The sequence below is a fragment of the Nilaparvata lugens genome, chromosome 1 (genome assembly GCF_014356525.2).
Source record: "Nilaparvata lugens isolate BPH chromosome 1, ASM1435652v1, whole genome shotgun sequence".
Lineage (NCBI taxonomy): Eukaryota > Metazoa > Arthropoda > Insecta > Hemiptera > Delphacidae > Nilaparvata > Nilaparvata lugens.
Genome location: NC_052504.1, coordinates 23,675,477 through 23,696,941, shown reverse-complemented (window position 1 = coordinate 23,696,941; position 21,465 = coordinate 23,675,477). Strand labels below are relative to the sequence as shown.

Sequence of the window (21,465 nt, the reverse complement as noted above, 5' to 3'; positions counted from 1 at the left end):
ATACCAATGAGGATTGGAGTTCCAATGTTCCAAGGTTCCTCATTCTAATGAGGAGTTTAATCTTCTTCCAATCCTTTTTTACATATAATGTCCAGTTTAGCTGACGATATTATAGTAATTCTCTACAAATTATTGATAGTGTATCCTGGATAAAAAAGCTTCGTATCTGGAATTAGAATTCGCATTCGGTGGAGAAGATTTTTGTTTTTATTTACTTAAGTTTTATTTACTTTTCTACAAGTTTGATTTACGTATTTCCAAAAATGGTTCTATAAATTTTCCAGTGCGAATTTTGGTCAGACTAGGAACGATTTGTTTTATGTGACACCACTACGCAAAAACCAGCCATAAATAAATATGCTGGGAAGCTCGGGTGCCTCGCTGTGGGTGGTCGATAATTATTGACGGAGAAGTGGACCTCGGTGACTGGAACAATAGAACACACATAATCTCAAATGGCGGAATAATGAGTCATTATTAATGACTCAAGCATACTGATCCAAGTCAAATGTTTTTATTAATAATAATAGGAAGCAGTCATACGTGATTTTTTGTTTTCAAGCGAGACTAGAAAAGATGCGTATCCTCTGAAGTAGGTCAATGAAGTTGTTTTTTCATAGATTTTTCTCGGAAAACTTTTGCCTCCATCACAAATTTATTTTGTTGATGTCATTTCGAAGTCAGTTGGTCTTCACTCAATCCGCGATCAGGTTGTTTTCAGTAGCGTGCTCCTGTGTGTGAGTTTGATTCAATCTTACAATAATTGCACATTATTTGAATTTCGCCGCTAATAGAATTTTTGGAGAGACTGCACATAATCAGCACTATGAACAACATCCTTTATCGCTTATTGAAGGGTCAGTCTACAATATTGATTCTACTTTAATTGTAGATTTTCCCTGTGAGCACAGACACAGTATTATTTTACATTAATATTGGAACTTTGTTGTAGTCTTGACACTGTATTACTTTATAAATATTTTTAAAAACAATTTCTAAGCCGAAATGATGAATGCATTTCACTCCTATCAACATCTCCTAGATACATCAGCCTGATGAAGGTCCGTCCTCCACAGTAGTGAAATGCATTCCTCATTTCGCCTTAAAAAGTAAGTGTTTTTTTTAATATTTACAAAGTAACACAGTGTCAAAACTACAACAAAGTCCATGGAAAATATTTATGATCTGACTTATAGTCTCATAATCATAACATACATTATCGTTTATCATATTCTCACCATATGTTTTCTCTCCAAGCTGATTTACTAGTGTAATTGACTAATACAATTGTGTAATTAACTCTACTAGCAGGTAACCCGTGCTTCGCAAGGGTCTTTCTTAAGACTTGACGTCATGAAATCTAGAAGATTTCAAAATAGGCCTATAAGAATCCTCGGTTGATTAAGAATTTATATGCTGCATTCCAAGTAAATAAGTATGACCACCTTTCAATTAAAAAAATAAAGTTGGATTCAAAATGGCGGAAAAAATTTGGGTGTGACGGAAAACCTGTTCTTATCATTCGAAAAGGATCCCCAATCATACCTATCTTCTAATTTACCTTTTAAGAGAAATCTTCTGCTGAAAACTTGATGTAATCAAATCTTGAAGAATTTAAAATTGGTCTATAACCACCCTCGGTTAAGCAAGAATCTATAAATATGCAAAATTTCAAGTTAATCAGTCCAGTAGTTCTGACGTGATAATGCGTCAAACATAATTTCCCTATACTTTACACCTGTATAGGCTACGTTTATAATCCAGTTCTTCCCTTTATTATAGTATAGAAGATGATACATGGATGGATGATCATTGTTATTTTACTAAAAGATAGAATAAGTTGAATAGTTTCCCTTTCAGAGGGAGTTTTGACAACCCAAAAACTCATTTTTCATTTCAAGATATAACGAAAAGGTGTATATGACCTTATTTTTTGCTCAGCTTGCCAAAATACCCCTCATTCCAATATTAAATTTTCGACTGACTGTACAGTAAGTCAGTCATTCTATCAGGGCTCGAATAATTTTGAAATTATAATTAAATAAAAATGAAAGAATATAATTTCTTCATGTAAATAACAACACCTCCATTCAAAGACATATTAACTGCATGCGTTTTCATATTGCCGATACAGCATTGATAAAACTGTAGACGTTTATTTAGCACTTTGTCTCAAAAATTGTTCTAGCTGAAAAATTAATAATCCATGCCACGTGTAGGCCTAAACATTGCATCAGGAAAACGAAGTTTCAAAACTATGTTTTTCAGGTAGAAAGCAATATAGAAACACATGTTCCTTTTTTAATTTCGACCATGTGATTTGGTGATTTTTTAATGAAATCGAATGTACCATTAATAAAATTTGAACATTAATTCTGAAAAATCTAAAAGGAAAATTGAAATTTGGGCTTCCAGGTGCACGAGATTAATATTTTTAGAATCTATGTGCAAAATTTGGAGATCTAAATCATTCCCGTTTTTCCGGTATGCAATCCACAAGTTGACATGTTTTGATGCGAACAAACGAACACACGAACAAACACAACCCTACTCTCTCTTATTATAAAGAAGATTATCAATGATTGAAATGAAATTATTCGATAGCAGCAGAAGAGAAATATTCTGTCCACCAAGATATTACACAGTGATAAGAATAACAATATCGAGTCACCGAACTTCACTCGTTATTTTATTTAATGATAGAGCACAATTCTTCAAAATGATTGGGGAAGGACTTAACTGGGGAAGGCACAGCCCAAAACTGTTTCCTCCCCGATTGGTTTGATTTCATTTGATTGATTTTGATTTATTCACTTAAAGTAGTCCAAAAAGTAGGTTATGTTCCTTACTCTTGAATTCCGTCCAATTTTCAGTCCAAACATTTGAAAACAGAAAAGTTCTAATTTCGATTGTTTACATACCAAATTGAATAACAAAATAACACTCACTAATCACTTGAAACTGTAGAATAATGATTAACTTTAAAAATTATGATATACACTAATTTAGAATGATATACCATGTCATGTAAACAAATCAGATTATCTTGATCAAATCGATTAAATATTTCTCGTGAGATAAGCTGATTGATTTAACAGCTGAACATAATTTGTCTCTCTCCCAGACAGGCACTCACATCCTCTGTTATCGACGAAATTATCATCTGTTTTTCCAGGTAAAATTATTTAAGGTAAATTATTATCCTCTCCATGTCCTTCAGCGAGTTTTCCCAGTGATGAGACCAATAATAGTTAAATCGATTTTTATATCTTGAACCTACTATGTTCCAAATTTCGCGAAAATCGTTAGAGCCGTTTTCAAGATCCGTTGGACATAAATAACCAAATATTTAAATATATACAGAGATTGCTCGCTTAATATAATAGGATATAGATATATACAGAAATTGCTCGCTAAATATATTAGGATTACTCGATTCATCCATTAATGGAAAAGAATAATAATCAACATTATAGCTTTTTAACACTTTACAGTTGAAAACGTTATACATTTTTAGCGGGATGACGTGAATCACAGCTATCTTCTATAGTCCATACAAAATCACTTTTGACTTGGAGGAATATGTGGCGCAGAGAAATGGTGGGAGATCAGCCAATTACGGTGATGAATGGAATCATAGGTAGAAGCGCAGCTACAAATTTGTCGATTGCACTCAGTCGACTGAGTGCTTTCAGACAGGAAAATTTGCATATGTAGCATGAGCACATGAACTGGAAATTAGAGAACGCTGGCCGGTTCAGAACGGCAACGCCCCACTGTATCCCTACCCCAAAAGTACCTCCGCGTCAAAAGTACGAGTAGTTTTGTACGGACTGTAGAGAAGTCGGTGAGAAAAGAAGCGTGACAACTATGCCGTCCTATCCTTTCCACTGACTTCAAATCGTGAATCCGAGTATTGAAACAAAGAGCTCTCTATTGACTTTTCGGGTTCTGTACATATATAGCCTATACAGCAGTCTGTCTGTGATAGATAGATGAGAGTATTTAATTAATTGACTATCTCTGACAATAGGTTGATATATAGGTGTTGGTGCCCTTGCCACATCCAATGTGAATACCATTGCTTATATCGTAGTTTTGATGACGAAAATTGATAGATGAACTATTTCAAAAAATGTTGTCATTGTTTGGTGGTCTATCGACCAGGCAATTTTTCCCTGGAAGGAAAATGATGCATTGTCATTCGATTGCCATCTAAAACAACAATAGGCTACACTTCGATCACTATATTTCCGATGGCATTGTTCTATTTATGTTCGGGGGTCGCTTCATTTAAAATAACAGATAACAATGATTTGTAGCAATGTTAAGGTAGAGTGCAGACTATACGCACGAAATAATCAAACCGACTGTTAAGCTATGGAAACAAAAAGTATGAATATTTCAATTTGAATGGCGCTTCGGGAATGTGTGGTCTATTTCTATGGGACGTTGGTAATTGATTAATTTACCTCGCGTAATAAATGTCCTCAATAGAAATCATTGGCATCGCTAACGAATGCTCAACTTTGCACTCATATCACTGATATAACTAACTTGTATTATCATAGATCGAGTAGCATGTTGAAAATGAGGTATCGACTAATCCCAAAGCTATCAAAGTGAAGTTATAATTTTCGAATGAATAGAATAATAACTACTATTATTTGTTATACGAGAAGGATAAAGCACTCAAAATAATTCGGGAAATTCGTCCCAATTTGAATAATAATCATTTTCACTTATAGGACCTACCTATTCAACCTACTAGGAGTTTATTAATCCAACAAGAATGTAGATGAGTGAAACTCATTTTCATTTTTATCAAGGATGTGCAAATGAAGTTTATTATATTGTGTATCTTTGAAGGTTCTACTTAAACAATACTAACTAGACTAGTAGTGTGAATAATCATACTTTAACTCAATCTCCAATATTCAATTGACTCTCATATAATACATACAGTCACGGTCTCACTTGTTGATCCCTGGACCGATTTACCCTTCCACAGCATCAAGACGATAGCTACTATGCATGGAAGTAAACTCTAGTTAACCAGCTGAGATTTTGCCAGCTATTCGAGTTAACTGAGTTAACAAGCCTAGCATGTCGTAATTTAATAATTAGGAATACAGCAGTCAGGCATGCGAAGTTGGCTTATTTAAATTTCCGCACCTGAAAGCTGTGTATCAACTTGACAATTTCATATTATTTTATAAAGGTGACCTTTGTCACAGTATTTACTCATACCGGCGCTACGCTACAGTTCATGAAGAAGACTCGCTTCATTGTCACAGCATTAGGTTGGCAGAAATGCGATTTTCAAGAAAGTGAAGGAATGTAGATTATCGAATGAGAATGTGAAGTGAGGTCCAACTAGAATTGAGTTTGATGAGAGCATCATCTATAATCAATATAATATATTAAAGGGAAGAACTGGCTTTTACACGTACGGAATAGGAAATTCACGAGTGACACATCATCACGTCTGAACTATTGGACTGATTAACTTGAAATTTTGCATATAGATTCTTTATTTACCGAGGATGATTATAGGCCTCTTTTATATTATTTTAGATTTCAGTAGGTCAAGTTTTTAGTTTCTCAAGTTTTTAAATAGATCCTTGCAGAGTATGGGTTACCTTCTATTATAGAATGAGAATAAGGGATCAGTTCATGCATGAGCTTCAAATGTCGCAATACCGCTTCAATGCAGTTCCTCTGAATGAACTATTTTATGCACCCATAGTGACGAGCGGTCGTCTGTTGAAGCAAGTGAAACACTACTGCTTCAGTAATGAAAATCCATGCACAAGAAAATACAAAATTAATATTTTATTTCTATTATAATCTTAAAACAATTATCATATTTCTCATCAGTATTTACCCCGTACCAATAGCACAGAATAGATACAGAATGGAAACTTGTAATCAAACGCCTATCTTACCAATGCTTTTTACATGACCCCAATACTAAACACGTCACGTGACCTTGGGAAGTTCCAATCCTGGTCTTCTGATTGGCTCATGGCAGTGAACGAGATCAATTGATCCGGATCATTAAAGTGATCCGAACCTACCATCAATACTATTACAATGCGGCGCTTCCTAACAAGATGGCGGATTTTGGCGTCAGGGTATAGCCAAGTTTCCGTACTGTATGTATACTGTGCCAATAGTGTCGATGGCCGAGAAAACTATTAACGCCGGAACAGGCTTGATTAATGATAAAGATGATTCTTTAGATCTAAAGATCTATTACTTTATTTATCCAACAATGATAAAAGCATATGAAGATAAAATGAATGGAAATAAAAAACAGGCGTATAGTCCTTACTATTCCATTCCTGAATTTTGATTCTTCATTATCATGATCATTTTCATTTTTGAAAACATAAAGCTCGATTAAGGCTTCAAAATTTATAGAATAACATGGTTGTTTTTAAAACGCCGTAGCGTAGTTGGTTAGGACTATAGCGTATCAACTATTTACTTCGATACTGGCCTGTTAGGAGGCTGGATTCTCATTTAGTCTGGCATCTATTCTATCATCCTTAACTAATAAATTATTCTTCATATCACATATAAGTAACAGACTATAGGCATAAATAGAGAAAATCACAGATTTCGGACTCGACTGGAATACACATTACACCCTAAAATTTGAGGGTATTATAAATTAGAAAAATACTAGAAATTCAGCTATTATCAATTTCAATCCTAGAAGACTTTCCAACAATCAAAATGCTCAAAAATAAAATAAATAGAAAATGAATCATAAGCCTTAAATAACCGCACATACTAAAAAGAAATTAAAACAATGGGACTTGATACTTGGATGACAGCTTGTTTGTATTGTTCTATTCCAATACTCGTAAAAATGAGAAGATAATGAGTCATTCGGTCTGGTGTTCTTCCAGACATAGCAAACTGTCGGAGAGAGAATTATCATGGAGAAGGATAGTCCACAGTAGTTTATGGCTTTGCTTGTTTAGTCGCGTGAGTGAGAGGTGTGTAGAGGGCAGAGAATGACAGGGAGAGAGGGAGTGAGAATGTCGTAGCAATGAGGAGGATGGATGGTGAGGAAGATGACGTGAGAATGAAAATAGCGTCTCCAGGCACGTTCCATTGCAAAAAAGGCATTCCTTGAGTTGGAGCAGGCGTTCAAGAGAGACAGTCAGAAGAGAGGGGCTATGGAAAATGATAATAAGGACAAAAAGAGGACCGAACCTGCTACTGTTGATGTGGTTTGCTTTTAGTGTTCTCCATGACCTCTCCCATGAAGTTGCAAATGCTCTTCATGACTTTTTTGCTTTCTCATCCATACCAACAAGGCAAAGCAGCTGCTTTCTTCTCAAGAGATTTCCAATTCTGACCCATGTTGTAGGTATTGCTGAACTGGATGGTTAAAAGTTAACTTGTTTGAATATCAAACATTGAATTTATTTCCTCTGGGAAGTTCGTTCTCTTTAAACCTTGTAAAGAAAAATAAATTCTACCTCCAGAATTATTTCACGATAATTTCTTGTTTTCTTCAATCATACTAGAATGAATAAGTTTTTTCGACTTTCTATTACTAAGGATTATTCAATTTGAAGATTAAGGATTATTCAATTTATCAAGGATTATTCAATTTATTATTCTCTAATGTAGCCTAATATTCCTTTATAATCAACGGCAGCAGATATTGCCAAATACACTTATACAAATGGAAATAAAGATATTACCTCAGAAAATAATCTAAATTCTCAATCCATATTACTTGTATAAATTGAGATAAGAGGGAATAGTAAACGAGAAATGAATTTTTGTTCTTGATTGTAATGCTAAACTGTTCTGAATCCTAAACTATTCAGTAAATTCAAGATCCAATCTAATTTTTCATGTCGTGGACCACGCTTTGCTGAATTCCAATTGGGCCAAACTAGTAGATTGACTACTGCTATCAATGAACGAAGTTGTGATTCCAGTGAGGGGTGCCCCGCTCCCCCGCTCCCCAGCACATGTTAGCATAGTGAGTGGAATTTTTCAGCGCAGTTGTAGAGTGGTTGTAGCTCAGTGATTGCAGCAATCGTAGAATTTGATGGCACCTCGTCTGTGTACGTTGAAATGTGGCGAATTGCAATTGATACGTGATTCTGTGTTCTGGTGAGCAAACAGCAGTTGACGGCCAGAATGACAAACGATGAGTGGAGTACACACTGGACAGCAAACATGATCATTTATTGGATAGTAGTATTTGCCCGACGCTGTTCAACAGCATTAAATTCGCACCAACTGCTCTCGACGGCTCTGGTTGGACAGACAGGCGTTGTTTGCTCACCATATCACAGCACATTCTATTTGACTTCTGACTGTTTGACCATGGACAATTTATGAGAAGTGGCTCATGATCATTCAACACCCAATAGTCGCTTAGAGCATTCACATCTACAATCATAAGACTACAACAGAATACAACAAAATTACCAATATAACATCCCTACAACAATGATACAAACACTCGTGCATGGGGTAGTAGAGTATAAGATTAATGTAACTTTATTCATAGCTTTCAGATAACCAAAATAGTGGGAAGTGTTTTCAGTACGACATTTTCAATAAGTATTAGTGGAATCTTTCACTCTACTTGCTAATATCTATGGAAAAGTGCTCCACTTTTTATTCAATTTTTAAATGTTTAAATCAACTCAAGGATCTTGTTTCTGTGCATTATATTGCAGTAATTCGCGTTTAAAATAAATTTACCCAAATCTTGATTACCTATCACATTTTTCCCCTAATCTCTCAAATCATAGTGAAATTTTTCCATTCATCATGTTTCTATCAATTCATTGATATTATTTTCAATCGCTATTACATGCAAATTGAACTAGAGGGAAATTCACTGTCCATACCATTAGCAGAATACATCCTTATTCAATTCAAAATCATTAATGATTTCAAGGCTAGATTAAATTTGGATTCTGATTGAATTTTTGTTGGGGGGCAGCAAAGCTCTCTCAATAAATTCCCTATTTCTGACAAGACCTAGAAATCTCAATCTAGATAAATCCTTGAAAAGAATTTCGAGAAGAAAAATCAGATAATATTTCTTGTATTGCAATGTGCAGCACAATGTAGAATATACGTGAACTATACTTATATAAGAGAGAAAGGAAATAATATATTGTTGTACTAGAAACATGGGGGAGAAACAAGTTATGTACAACACTAGAATAGATTTAGCCTATATGGGAGCCACAAGAAATATCAGGACAGAACGGAAGTGGAAGAAGAATTGCGACGGAAGAAATGTGCGAACCGGATGGTATGAAAAGGAAGAAAGTGGGAGGGTAGACAACGTCGCATTGCGGTTTGGGATTGTTTTAATATCGTGGCCCGACGACAGAAACCGAATGGAAGCTAGGCGTCGCGACGCTAAACTATATTGAGATTCATTGTCAGAGGTGTCACGGAGAGAGAAAGAGCAAGGTTGAAAGGGAGCTTCTGTCGGTGAGGTCTCCCATACCTCCCATCACCGTCGCGTATATTTACGGTATTGTAGTCGTTATTGGCCTGTGAGGCTGCCCCAGGCCTCCAGCTAGGTTCAGCTGTTATTGGCGCTGCGCTATGATTTACAGCACTCGGGCCTTCGTTATTAAATCCGACACGAGATAAACAAACTGCCTCCAACTCAGTACTCACACCTCACTTTACACACTTTACACCTCACACACACATCTTCCCAGGTTTTGAACTTGATATTGAAGCTTCTTATCAGTGTAACCAATCAGTATTTATTTATTGATGCATGAAACTCAATCAGTGATGAGATAAAAAACTACCTTAAACTAATCATATCTCATTAGCAGAGGTATTGATTTGCAGGAGTGTATGCAATAATACCTTGAGTTCCTGTTCGCTTATATCCACCAACGAATCCGCTAGAGATCAGTTCTTCAAACATTGTAGCAAGTTATAATGGTAAAAAATTATTGCTAACAATTCACCTACTTTACTTAATGAAATGAAATGATTCACTAAAGAGACAGTTCGGTATTTGAAACAGCTAATTTGTGCTAAACTGATTGGAGAAGTATCGATCAAGTGAATACAAAATTGAAAATGTTGCAGGTGAGGAGCTGAGCAGCAATATGGCTTTGGATTCGACAGACTCCAATCAACCTCAAGGTGAGTCATTCAATATTTTTCACTAACTCTTTATTTGTAAAGCCTTATCGGTATTCTGGAAAGTGTGCACAGTATTACACTTCTGAAATTTTCAACTAGGAGTCAAATGAAACTGGTGATCAACAACGTATTTTGAAGCGTACAAAAAGACAAATTATTGATTCATACTTTATGTTATGCATAGAAGAGAAATTTCTCTTTTGACAACATTTTCAATACACTATTGAACCATTAATATCTTTCAAGTAAGCAAACTTTAGAGATAAATGAGTTGAAGATACAGTAGAAAGTGGAACGAATAGAACTTATATTGTTTGATAAGAGTGGTTGATCAATAAGTGTTTTAGATCAAGTTTTGAATAGAACCTTTTGGAGGATAATCGTGGTTGTATTAACGTGGGGGAAAAGCATGTAGACAGCAAAAATTGATGGCCTCGTGGAATCAATAACTGCTACTTAAAATTTAACCAACTGATCAGGCGGATTTTATCTTTGGTCGGGGATTACACACGTGTGCGATGGTTATGACGGCACAATGTATGATGGCAAGGGGATGATGATGTTTGCAGGGCTGTGATTGCGCGCTCCAATCTCTCTCCCCCGTTCCCGCTCACTCCTCCTCCACAACTCGAGTCAGTGTTGGTAGCCTCTAGGCCTTACGCTGGCGCCTGCGCTCTCAACATCGAAATTACTACATTCCAATTTGTGAATAATTGATGGCGTTTAATTTTAATTGAGTGATCCCGGGGATGCTACCCTGGCTTTGCTCCCTCTTTTGTGCCAGAACCCTATTCCTTCCTTTCCGTCCCTCCGATCCCAGCTTTTATCCGTTCTCGTCATCCTTGGAGCTTCGCAATACACCCCAAACATCTCCCCACCCCCTATCACCCTTTCTCCTCACGGGAACTTCATCGATGTTGTCAAAGTCTTCCTTCCCCTCCCGCACCCTCTGCACGCTTCGCAACCTGTGCTTGGCTTGCAAGCACCGCACCGGTAAACAAGACTTCCATGTATCTTCAGCATTTCTGTACCCAATATGCTCTTCATCCTGAAACTTCATCAATTTCCAATTTCTCATTCCGGTTTGTGTGCTAGAGAAGATTATTTCTAAGGAACAGTTTTCTTTATTAACCTCTCATATCTGTAACTTTATCTACCATTATCTATACATGTCCTGTATCCTTCCTCAGACGATCATGGCTACAAACTTATTCAATATCCTGTACTTCTGATCACTGTCTTCTGATATTGCAACTCCTATCATGTCTTGAAATCTCAAATGATGATCCATTAACCAATGTAGCTAGGTCATGTGTTACAGGTAGCTTTAGCTACTCGTAGAAATACAATATTACTCATACATACACAAACAAATCGTCACTCTCGGGCAACAGATCAAACCCCATGTCTCCGATTTTAGTGTTGCACTTGTGATTTATTTGACAAAAAACATTTTTTATTTCCATAGAGAATACGATTTTTTCGGATTATGCAGAATGATCCCTATCTCTCCATTTTCTTCGAGAAATCGACATTGAGTTGAAAGCTATTAATTAATTCCGACTTTTCAAATGAACTTGAACAATATCCAATCACACCTCTTTTCAAGCTCATACTTCTCATTCCAAAATCTCAGTAGACTAAAAAAATTGCCAGAGCTTTTAGTAGAGAAAGAAGTGTCCCCGAAGAGTGTGTGCGCGCGTGAGTGAATGTGCAATCGTGTCTAGCCAAGGTTATCTGCTCACCTCTCTGTTCTGCTGCTGCTGCTGCTGCTGCTGCTGCTGCTGTTGCTACTGCTTAATTGGTAGCTTTATCAGCCCCTCAGTGCTACCTACTCGTTCATCATCCGACTATTTGAGTGAGCGCAGGGCTTCCTGCATTATCGCAGCAATGATTTCATGTAAGCACGAACCTCACCACAACTTCCAAACACCATACTATCGCGCTATTACCCATAAAAACGCACAATATTATCAACATTTTTATGCTCTATCAAAACGTCCAATAATTTCTATATACTCCACCTCTCCTGGACAAGTTTGAAGTAGTTATTTATTTATTCTTATTTATTCAATCATTCAGAATAATTACACAACTTACAGAAAAGTACCACAGGCTTATGAGCCCAAAACGGTTCCAATTCTAATTTATATAACAGTCCAAATGTAGCTAGATGAGTTCATTGGTTTAGGATCCAATATATTTCAATCAAATTTATTGAATTGATTTGAAAAAAAATCAACATAATTAAAGAGAACGCGCACAGCAGCTGACAGACGGAGAAAAACCAAACGTCAGCGTGCCAACGTGAGCATACTGAAGCCAGAATACCGCCTGTGTGCGTTGCAATATTCGAAAAGCTGGTAAGGAAATTTATCTCCGGCTATCTGCAGACGTGTGCAGGAGTTTGACTGCTGAGGTGTGCGTTGCCTTTTGAAGTGAATAGTTAAGAAGGCATTGAAGTTTGGTAAAAATATAGTAAAACATTATATTACATACATTGATATATCAAATTTTTACTCAATCTAGTATTACGTTGATACCACTGAATATCCAACTACTAAGATTATGATACTCCAGTCTTGGTGGGTCTATATAGTTAAGTATAAGTTGGTATAAGTCTTTCTATAGGTTAATTCACAAAGGTAATAGAAATACCAAAAAGATACTGAATAATATTCAGTATTTTTGGTATTTTAGAATTTAGAAGTATGCATATTTGTCTCTTTTCTATTTAGAGCTAATTGTAATATGAATGGAAATACAAATCTAATTACCCTTTGGGTACTGGGATTTGTATTTCTATTATTGTATTCGTACCTTGTTAAATTATCAAACTCGTTATTATAACAGGCTGAATAAAGAAAACAGATTATTTAAGATTTTCAGGAAGTATGTTTTTATGCAGAAGTTTCTATTAATTCTTGGTGAAGTGAAGCTCTGGCGAAGGCTGCAAAGTTATTGATCAACGTTGCCAACCAACTCGTGTCTGTAGGCGAGAAAGCTTTCTTTCTTAATTTATGAAGCTTGCAAGGAGCTGAGAAATTAGATTTGCCGGTAGGTGTCGGCTATCGGGAGGGGGTTGGAGCGGGAATGGAAGAGGAAGAGGGGGTCTGATTCCACGAGGGAACGTCTTTTCGTGAAGAAGAGAAAGCTTCCTTCTCTGATGTTGCTTTTGCTCAAGTGGGAAGGCAAGGAGGGGGGTTACCGGAGCAGTGCCATCAGCAACAGATGTTCCCCTCCCCCTGCCAAGGTACCTCGGCATGATTTATCTGTTATTATCCAGAAAGCCTCTGCAAAACAAGCCCACAACACGAGTCATGTCTAGCATGCAATTAATCTATTTTGCTCATCAGATAGCTGGTTCTTGTAACTGGGTATTCGCAATTAATTATGTTCTTGGCTACGAATTCTTTAATTTGAATGTTTAGTACAATATACAATCAACCAGTTTTTTTCAATCAGGGAATTTTGAAATTCAGCATATCGAAAAATTGATAACATGATGATGTTTTGGATTTTATAACATGATCACCTGATATACTTCGTTTCGGATGGATACGTTAACTATCGGTCCCGGCTACCTTAAAACAGTCGTTAGGTCAGTCATTGGCATCGAAATTGATAAGGTGCGACCTCAAAACTCTGACACCAGACCTGAGCCAGCCTGGTCTTACGATATCATTATTATACCTAATTACAAGCTGAAACTCATAACATGAGAATGCTATAGCATGTTCAAAGCTATAATATCTTATTAGGTATCAATTACTATTGAATTAGGAAAGATCTGGTCTATTATTTACATTTTTGTAGGAAAGAGAAGTTGATTCATTGAGAATAATACCATTGATTAGTTTTGAAATCAGTACTTATGATCCTTAGAAACGTTTATTATTAATGTATGTATTTCAAGAAACTGAACGATTCCACAAATAAAACTAATTTTCAAATTTGGCTTAAGACAATATACATGTAGCATCAACGATCTATGATGCAATATACGAAAAAATAAGCATCTATATGATAAGCATTTCTTCTATGATATAAGGAATAAGCATCACTGAAAATCCATGTAGGAATAAATAGTATCTTAAAATGCACAAAATACTTATTACGAAGAAAGGTTGAAGAATATCTTTCTCACTGAAACTCTTAGCGATATTGCAGGATAACACATTCGATTAACAACAAGAAATAATACAAATGAGTTCAATTTTAACGGCAATCAATTTATTAATACTATCACAGTAGTAGAGATGAGTCATGTATTCTTCAGAAATAAACTCATAATGGCTTGCGACAAGTCTGGAACTCAGCACGTACAATGACATTCACAGTAAATCTAATAAAATTACTCGTGCTATTATCTACATGCTTATAGAAGATACTACATCGATAATTCATCAATTTATTGATTTATCTGATCATTCCAAAACATCACGTACTGTGTTTGGATTTGTAATAGAGCAGAATGCTTATTTGTTATTCGTCATCTTTTCGATAAATGGAGGAAAGTCTAGTGAATCACTCCTGGCAGCATAAATAGCATTTCGATGAGCACAGTTGATATTATAATCATATAAGTAGACATAGTGATAGAAAATTATTATTCTCCGAAAATTTCCTTCACGTAGAGGACACTAATAAAATCAAAGTCTATAAGAATGTCATCGAAATCTCAACAATTTATCAAAACAAGTTAGTGGATTGGTAAAAGTAAGTACAATCACTTACTGGTGGAGTAGGTTAGTACTATACAATTTAGTTAACTAGTGACAGTTATTCTAGCCCTGGGTTGGGTAGGCAGCTGCACTCTAATTTTAATGAAACAAAAAAAATTTTTTAAACCTTACTACTGTGAAAGTGAGCAATTATACCTAAGTCTTCGTCTTATTTCGATGTTTGAGCACAGAAATACCTTATAGTTCTACTAATAATTCATTCTGATCATTTCTATCAAAACAAGCAGAAATTAATATTATAAATTTACACAGGTGTGGCTCAGCCCCACCCCTCCCCGGGATATACAGATGATCATTAGCTTTTGTTCAGCCCTTGAGCGCTTCCACCAACATCAAGCCTTCAACACTCCTGCTTCCTATTGAATTCTTTGATTATTATAGTTTCATCAAAGAGGAACTTTTTTATAGTTATTTAAGCTTTTGTGCAGTGAATGATTTGCTCGAGTTCGATGTTCGAGATTCGAATAGAGTAGAAAATACATTTTATTGAAGCCGCCTTTGGGGTATCCAAAAGCATTACCATAAAACAAATATGAGTACAACAAATATGAGTTTATGATCACCAGAAAGTACTGTAGGTTTTGTGGATATCTTTCATCCACAGCTTTTGACTTGTCATGAAAATTGAATTGGATTGAAATTGAATGAAAGTATTAGCATTGGGCATTCTCGTTGAGAGTAACAGATGTCCGCTCTATATACAAAACATTGGCTTTGTGACACTTCAGACCAAAACAGACATGCCCATTGAACCTATATTATTCTTTATAATCCACTCTTGGTATCCTCTCGTACTCTCCTGAGATATTTTCTCGGTCAGTAGGGTATTTTTCTTAGACCTCGTTCCCAAATTGGTTTGTGTTGTTTGCGAGGAGGCGGTAGTGGCGATGTTGTGTCAAGATGAGAGTGGTGCGGTGTTGCAGTGGCGCGGTGCCTTGGCTCCTCATGTTGAATAATTGAAGAGCAGTTGATTGGATCGGTCGATTGGAATTTGTTTACGCGGAGGTGAGCGTCTGGAAGACCTTGCTGTCAAGCTGAGGGGAAGCTGACGGCCAATTAACGACGCCGCGCTCCATACGGGAAACGCGCCCGGCTTTTTTATTTCAATTTTCATCAGAGAGTGCAAAAGTGTTGTCGCAGCCTGCAGATATGAATTGTTGGAGAGGAGAGCGACGCTATGTATAAAAGATAGACATGAGTGAGGGAGAGGGGAAGGGACGTTCGCCCTCGGGGAGGCAGGCAGAGGCCATCTAGGGCTGAGCTCGCAATACAAATTAGTTTTGCTTAGTTTTGCAACAATAACAGAGTATGATCGCGGCGGTCCTGGTCCTGGCTCAGGCAGGCTGCGTCCCCCGGGATTCACCGAGCAAACACCGAGGAGCAACCGCACCAACCCCTCTACACCCTTCCCACCACCCACCGACGACTACCATTCTCAGTTTAATCTCTCCTTCAAACTTCTCTCCGCTGGCGACACATTTTCTGCACAGCTTCATCTTCCCTTCCATATATTTCTACATTACATCATTTTCTGCTTCTCATTCTTTCTTATTTCTGTTCTCTGAATAGCTTATTTTTCCTCTCATCTACTTAAAATTCTCTTCACTACTAATCTTTTTCTACATATTTACTTCATAGCTTTGTTGAGAAATGAACGGAGAGCAGATGATACTGATCCAATACTAGTCAAAATAATTACATTCATGAAGACACTCACCCATTTTAGTTAATTCTTCAATCTGCATCTCTGCATTCATTTTACTACTCGTTTTATTTTTTTAAGTTCAATAATTTCTTCAATGGCCATGATTCTCTCTCTTATTTCTCTTCCTCATCACACCCATCGTGCCATTTTTAGCACAATTTTTCACATCTATTTGTTATTAATATCTATTAAAGTATATTCCATTTCTTTCTATCATACTCTAATCCTCCATGATTCTACATTATCTCAGTACCTTCAAGATTTCTTGTATTTTTTAGGTTTCGATCATCCCTCATCGAGCGTTCATCATGCAATAATATTCATCGATTCACTCTGTCATTCATTTCTTATCGTTTGCTTCCTCTATCTCGTACTCAAGAACAGCTTCCTTTGAGATATTCTCAACGAAAATTTCTGGATATTGCATGAGCTTATATTGTAATGGATATTATTTCAACCATTCTAGATAATCATTCTACATCTTCCTATTTCGCCAACTTTGATAAGTACTCTTCATTCTTCTCTTTTCCACATATTCCCCCATTCCTATTTTCTCTTCCATAATTCTTCTGATTCAACTTCTATGATCCACTTGCCACTCTTCTATGATCACTTGTTGAAGAAATAAAAATAAACACTGGGACATTGGGATTACACTTTTTCATCATTTCGGAATAGACATGTATTTCCCCAGGTACACAACCTTTAACAACAGGATAATTCTGTCACTCAACTGAACTTTCTCATCTTGAGAATTCAAAAGGCAAGAGAAGTTTGAACACATTCCATGAATATTTTATTGCTGCAGATCTCTCATCAAAAAGCTTCCAGTCCTAATAAAACTTGAAAATTTTAATATCTCTTGATATCCTATTCAATGTTAAATTAACTTAATTGTATTTTATATAGAAATACCTGGGAACATATTACAGAATCGACTTAATAATGAAACTTTAATTCATAGTTAACAAACCAAAATGTGATCAACTGTGAGAGATTTCTCTTACTGACTGGAGTGCCTGCCACCCCAGTCAATAATAAAAAAATATCACTTTCGGACAGCAAAAGAATCACTCTTAATGTTGATATCGCAGTTTTAAACTCAAACATAATGAAGCCGCCAATCCATTGCTTGAGAGAAAGCGAGGTTTTAGTTGGTTATGAGATGATTTCTGACGTCATTACAAAAAAAACCTTAATCTCATTGGATTTTTACAGAAGATTTTCATCACAAATGAAACATCATCCAACAATTCATTTTCTGTTACATCTGATAAACAGATACAAGCTTACTATATTAGATTACCTATAAAGATAAATCAAACTTCATATCTAATCATGAATCACTTTCAGGATTTATGTTCTGAAATCTTTTCAGGATTTGTGCTCTGTTTGTTATGTTGCATTGCCAAACGGGATAATAGAGTTTCACAACACTATTGGTTTTGAGTGAGATGAAATATTGGCTATCAAGAATGACAGTCAAGTTCAATTGATTTCGAACGTCGCTGGTTGAGAAAGGGCAGACAATGCCCCACCGTTACATGTAGCTATGACGCTCAGTTATTGGCTTTATCCTTGAAGCTTGAATCCCCCGCAATGTTAAATCTTGTTGTGGAAATTCCTGGCCGTGACAGTTGAATCTCCACTTCGAGATGTGGTCTATAGAAAAAGTTTATTAATTTCAACCTTTGTCCACTCTTGTACACTGTGTTGTCACCTCCATTTGACGGCTGTGGAATTCATTTTTTGATCCCATTTATGACATACAACGCAATTTATGACTTGAATGTCAATCTGGTGATTGTGACAACAGAAATGCTTCTCGAAATAAATATTTCTAGACAATATATGTCAAGTTTCACTTTTTGTTTAGCTTTATGTGGATTTTCTTTTCGCGAGAGACTTTATGTATCACAAATATCTTTACAAATATCATAATCCACAAAGTCCATTGTTTTTTCCTAGTATCGAGATTGAAATTATCAAACGATTGTAAGTTCCATAACTTATTTATGAAGTCTCAGTACGAAGTTTGTTTTATACATGAATTGGGATGTACAGATAACTGAAGTAACTGATATGATTAAGAGTAGGCCTACTGTTCAAGTTTCATTCTTTTAAAATACTTGAAACTCATCAATCCACCTTTTTAGGTCGTGAAATGCCTAATGATGATTTTATTAATCCTTTTTCAAATTTATTATATCATCCTGCCTTCTGGTGGCATTAACATCTTTTTATCTATTCTAGAGTAAATTGATTATAATATCAGTTTATAAATAGTCTCCATGTCCGATTTCGTTTTATTTTGTTTCACAAATTTAAACGAAAATTTTTCCATTATGAGGTGAATAGCCTAGTGAAAGTGATATTTTCCCTATACGTAAACGTATTATTCCGATTCATCTTGAATAATTGATAATTTTCTCCTCATTCTCATGGATTTTCAAAAAACCGTATACTCAATCAATACAATGATTCTACCTGATTCCATAACAAGTGATTTAATCAGCTTAGTTCCAGGATACAAATAAAAAAAGTTGTGGTGGGGTGAGAATAAGTTAAAAAAGGAATAGTGGGCAAAAAATAAGATTACAAAAATGACAGACGGTCAGGAAACTATTAGATTAGATGACTAGTTTCACTATCATGCTTTGTTTTTAGTGAATCCACCAGCATATGTTTGTTTTCTAGTTATCTTTGTTTTTAGTGTATCTAGTACATATGTTAAGTTCTGGTGTCAATTTCAAAAAGTGCTTAAAGAGTATGATTGGTATGTCATTATCATTTTTAGGGTTAAAAGGACGGAATAAATTTTGAAAAAATGTTGGCAGTTGGAGAGTCAGCCACCCTCTGGTACTCCCTCTCAAAAGTATCATATTACGTCAACGAAGTTTTGTCTAATCCAACAAGCTGCGGTTTTGGTGACAAGGCGACACAGATTCCTCAGTTATGACCCCTCCCCCTACCATCGCATGTAGTAGATCACCCATCAAACGAGCAAGAAAATCTGCATAGGCACTATTATCTTAGAAGCGCCTACCTGACCTCTATGGGAATAGTGTTGTGATGACTGTTTGGGAATCACGTTTTCACCTGCGCCTGCACCCGTCACCCGTCAAAGGACGCTTCATCATCAACGGACAAACGGTGACATGCACTCCAATATGCAAATAGCCCCACCGTTCTTCCTACTTCCCGAATTCTTCTTCAAAGGAGATGACCCTATTCACTCGGGTTCACCGCCTTCTTGTTTCCTTCTCCTTCTCAAAAGTCAAGAATGAAAGGTAGCAGATGTGGCATGAATCTGACATCCGCTTGTTTAGGTATTATGAAACCTTTTTTCAATATCTGTGATTGAATGGAATGTGTGTTGTCCAACAAATCTGGAAATTACACTACTACTTGGTAGTAGTTTTTTGTACAATATGTTCGGTTTACTGAAATAAGGTTTTAGTCATTATGACGTTCGAATAGATTTGATAAAAAACTATTAGAAGTGGATTTTACAATACACAGGCCATGGTATTTGACGTTTTCGTAACGTCTTCAAAATTGTATAAGAACTGCATAACCACCATGTGAGCCTCCATTTTTCAAATGCGTGAGAATCAGTTGCTTGTAAACATTGCTATGGCTGAAATTTGCAAAGATCATTATCATCTTTCATGTGGAGTGAAGAAAACAGTATTATTTCTCAAGTAATCAAGTAATAAGAGCAAGTTCATTATCTAAATTTCAGACAACCTATTATTGAATTCAATTTCCAAATTCTCACATTAGGTTATATTTTTAAACAACAGAATTTAAATCAAACTCATGATTTATACTTTCAATGCTACTTTTTAATAGAAAATCATTAACCATAGAAAAAAGAGAGCTTGAAAAAGTGATGAATTTTCAATACGGAGAAGCATGAATGGTATCGTACATCTTATTATGAAAGATTTTCCTAGTATCATTACTCATTATATATATTCTATAATATAATATGTAGTAGGCTATATTATTCTATATACTCCATACTATATTGTAGTTGAGTACTATAATATATGTTGGTGCTTGATGCCTGGAAATACGATTCCAGGTATAATAATCGGAAATCTTCATCTTCTTGTCACATTTCATATGAAAGCAGTTCACTTTCGAATAGGGAAGTATTGAAGTGTCAGAATTTGCATTACTTCTACGACATTTCAATAGGAAAACAGTTTTGAATGATGTGCAGCAATACACAGATCCAGAAAAAGAGAGCAACAGTCAAAGAAAGCAGGTTTATCATTCTTGCAAGGCATCAGAAATGTATAGCTTGTATGATAAGTTGAAGTGTTTCCCCCAGCATCCGCGAGATTTCTTTCAATTTTTCGCGAGGAAGTGGCAATCGTTTTCGTCTATCATCTTCTGTGCCAGTTTTGGAGACCGGGGCACAAAGCGATGGGCTGCTGTCAGACGCAAGTGTCGCTCGTCTTTGAAGCACGGTACGACGCGGAAATTACAAAATCGCATCGAGCGCCCGTCCGCCCACCCCCAAGCCAGCGGCGGGGATCCTCTCTGTTTCACGCCTTTGCAGCCACCCTTTCGCCCCCTGGCCTGCCGCCTTCTGAGACAAGTAGTCGTTTGCAGACGAGACCACAGGGGGCTCCCGCGGACCATGCACCCCCGCTCCGCCCCCAACCCTGTAAACCTATAATCGCCAGCTACTCTGACACACGAAACAATAACTTGCAACCACACAATCTCGCGCCCTTGCCGGCCCGACGACCCCGCCATTAATCTATTCTTCCGATGGCCGTCACAGACGCTGCTCTGTTAGTAAAGCGCCTTTGTCACTTGAAACTG

The 21,465-nt window shown here is 36.4% G+C and overlaps 1 protein-coding gene across 5 annotated transcripts in view; it reads left to right on the top strand.

The window, feature by feature from the left end:
• The window catches only part of LOC111046016 (histone-lysine N-methyltransferase MECOM-like), a 136,233-nt gene that overhangs the window by 33,876 nt on the left and 80,892 nt on the right, over positions 1-21,465 (top strand). For 4 of the 5 annotated variants that reach the window (XM_039423018.1, XM_039422988.1, XM_039423011.1 and 1 more), the window contains exon 2: positions 10,117-10,173. In XM_039423018.1, the coding sequence (XP_039278952.1) occupies positions 10,117-10,173 (57 nt within the window). Of the gene's footprint in view, positions 1-668; positions 858-10,116; positions 10,174-21,465 lie in introns of those variants that run through there. The other variant, XM_039423000.1, reaches the window with a different exon arrangement.